The sequence below is a fragment of the Macaca nemestrina genome, chromosome 13, assembly GCF_043159975.1.
Source record: "Macaca nemestrina isolate mMacNem1 chromosome 13, mMacNem.hap1, whole genome shotgun sequence".
NCBI lineage: Eukaryota > Metazoa > Chordata > Mammalia > Primates > Cercopithecidae > Macaca > Macaca nemestrina.
This window is the reverse complement of record NC_092137.1, coordinates 104,119,785-104,121,718: the sequence shown is the minus strand read 5'-3', so window position 1 is coordinate 104,121,718 and position 1,934 is coordinate 104,119,785. Positions and strand designations below refer to the sequence as shown.

The 1,934-nt window shown below is 41.6% G+C and overlaps 1 gene segment (V, D, J or C); it reads left to right on the top strand.

The window, feature by feature from the left end:
- The first annotated feature begins 676 nt into the window (after positions 1 to 676).
- Positions 677 to 1,488, top strand: LOC105472010 (immunoglobulin kappa variable 1-39-like). The segment is given in 2 exon segments: positions 677 to 750; positions 876 to 1,488. Coding segments are annotated over 2 exon segments (519 nt in total).
- The last annotated feature ends 446 nt before the right edge of the window (positions 1,489 to 1,934 follow it).

Sequence of the window (1,934 nt, the reverse complement as noted above, 5' to 3'; positions counted from 1 at the left end):
TGGGTATTAAAGAGACCTGTCACTCTTGATAATGGTGAATCTGTGAGTGCTGCATGCACTGAGAAAATTCAGTGTTATCTTTGTGTATTTGTAGTAAATTGCTTGAACTTATACTGGTAAGAACAATGGAATAACATCATTACCTAATACTTACAAATATATGTAGCATCACGAAAATACATTTTATTTTTAATTTTTTTTGAAAGGAACAATGATAAATTTACAGAAAAGTTGCAAGTATATGACAAATACCCCCTTCCCTAACCAGAATCAAAGGAGAGTCTTTAAAGACCTTAGAATTGTATCATCTAAAATTTTACTATGTGTTTCCTACAAAAAAGAATATCCTCCTAAATACTCCCCATACACCAATGAAATATGTTACTCCATCGACTTTTGAGGAATACTTCAAATTGTCAAAAAAAAAAAACCTAAAAAATGTCTCTCATAACAAAATAATCCCCAGTAGAAACACATTCTCTGCAGACAAATTTATGCTACCCTGATCTTACCTGGGACACCTGGGGACACTGAGTCGCTGCTGAGTTACTGACATGAGCCAGCCCTGCAGCTCTGCCCAGCCTGCCCCATCCCCTGCTCATTTGCATGTTCCCAGAGCACATCCTCCTGCCCTGAAGACTTATTAATAGGCTGGTCACACTTCATGTAGAAGTCAGAACCACTCAGGACACAGCATGGACACGACGGTCCCCGCTTATCTCCTGGGGCTCCTTCTGCTCTGGCTCCCAGGTAAGGAAGGAGAACACTAGCAGTTTACACAGCCCAGGGTTCTGAGTACTGCTTTACTATTCAGGGAAATTGTCTAACAACATGATTAATTGTGTGGACATTTGTTTTTATGTTTCCAATCTCAGGTGCCAGATGTGACATCCAGATGACCCAGTCTCCATCTTCCCTGTCTGCATCTGTAGGAGACAGAGTCACCATCACTTGCAGGGCAAGTCAGGGCATTAGCAATTATTTAAATTGGTATCAGCAGAAACCAGGAAAAGCTCCTAAGCTCCTGATCTATGCTGCATCCAGTTTGGAAAGTGGGGTCCCATCAAGGTTCAGTGGCAGTGGATCTGGGACAGATTTCACTCTCACCATCAGCAGCCTGCAGCCTGAAGATTTTGCAACTTATTATTGTCAACCGTTTAAAAATTACGTTTCCACAGTGTTTCAAACCCGAACAAAAACCCCCAGGGAAGCAGATGTAGAGGCTGGGCTGCCCCAGCTGTTCCTCCTGATGCCTCCATGGGCTGAGAGTGCTCCTCAGATGCAGCCACACTCTGATGGTGTCGGTAGAGGGGGACATGAAGTCACCTCTGCACCCTAATTCTTTTCTCTTTCTCAGCCCCAACTGCACAGACATAGCAATGCCTCTCCTGATTTACTAAAGACAGAGATCATGACACCTGAGGAGTCTAGTTTATGGCTTCAGTTGGACATTATATAACACAGAAGAAGCCAGTGTAGATATTCTAAGCAGGAATTGTCTTAATACAGAGAATTAGATTAAACTACAGAAGTCTAAATAAAATGTAGACATGAATCTCTAAATTTGTTTTATTTGCATAGAAATATTTCCCAAATGGGACATACAGTAAAACTCAGTGGTCTTCAATATGTTGGAAGAACAAAGAGAAAGGTAGCATTTTTTGAAAGAAGGAAAATGTTACCTTGGCTCTGAGAAAGTTCATTGACATGAGGAATAGTCGCGAGTTGGGAAGCTCAGGCTGGTCAGCAGTGGTGGACAAAGTGAATCCTAGAATTATGTCAAGTTATCTCAGAAGTTGTGGATTAATTTGATTTCAGGTTACAAGAAGCCAAAACAGTGAAGCTTGCAGAGAATTTTGTTACTGAAATGCCAGGGATTCGGTGTAGATAGTGCAGCTCAGCACACAGCCAGCCAATCACTAAGACAACAAGCA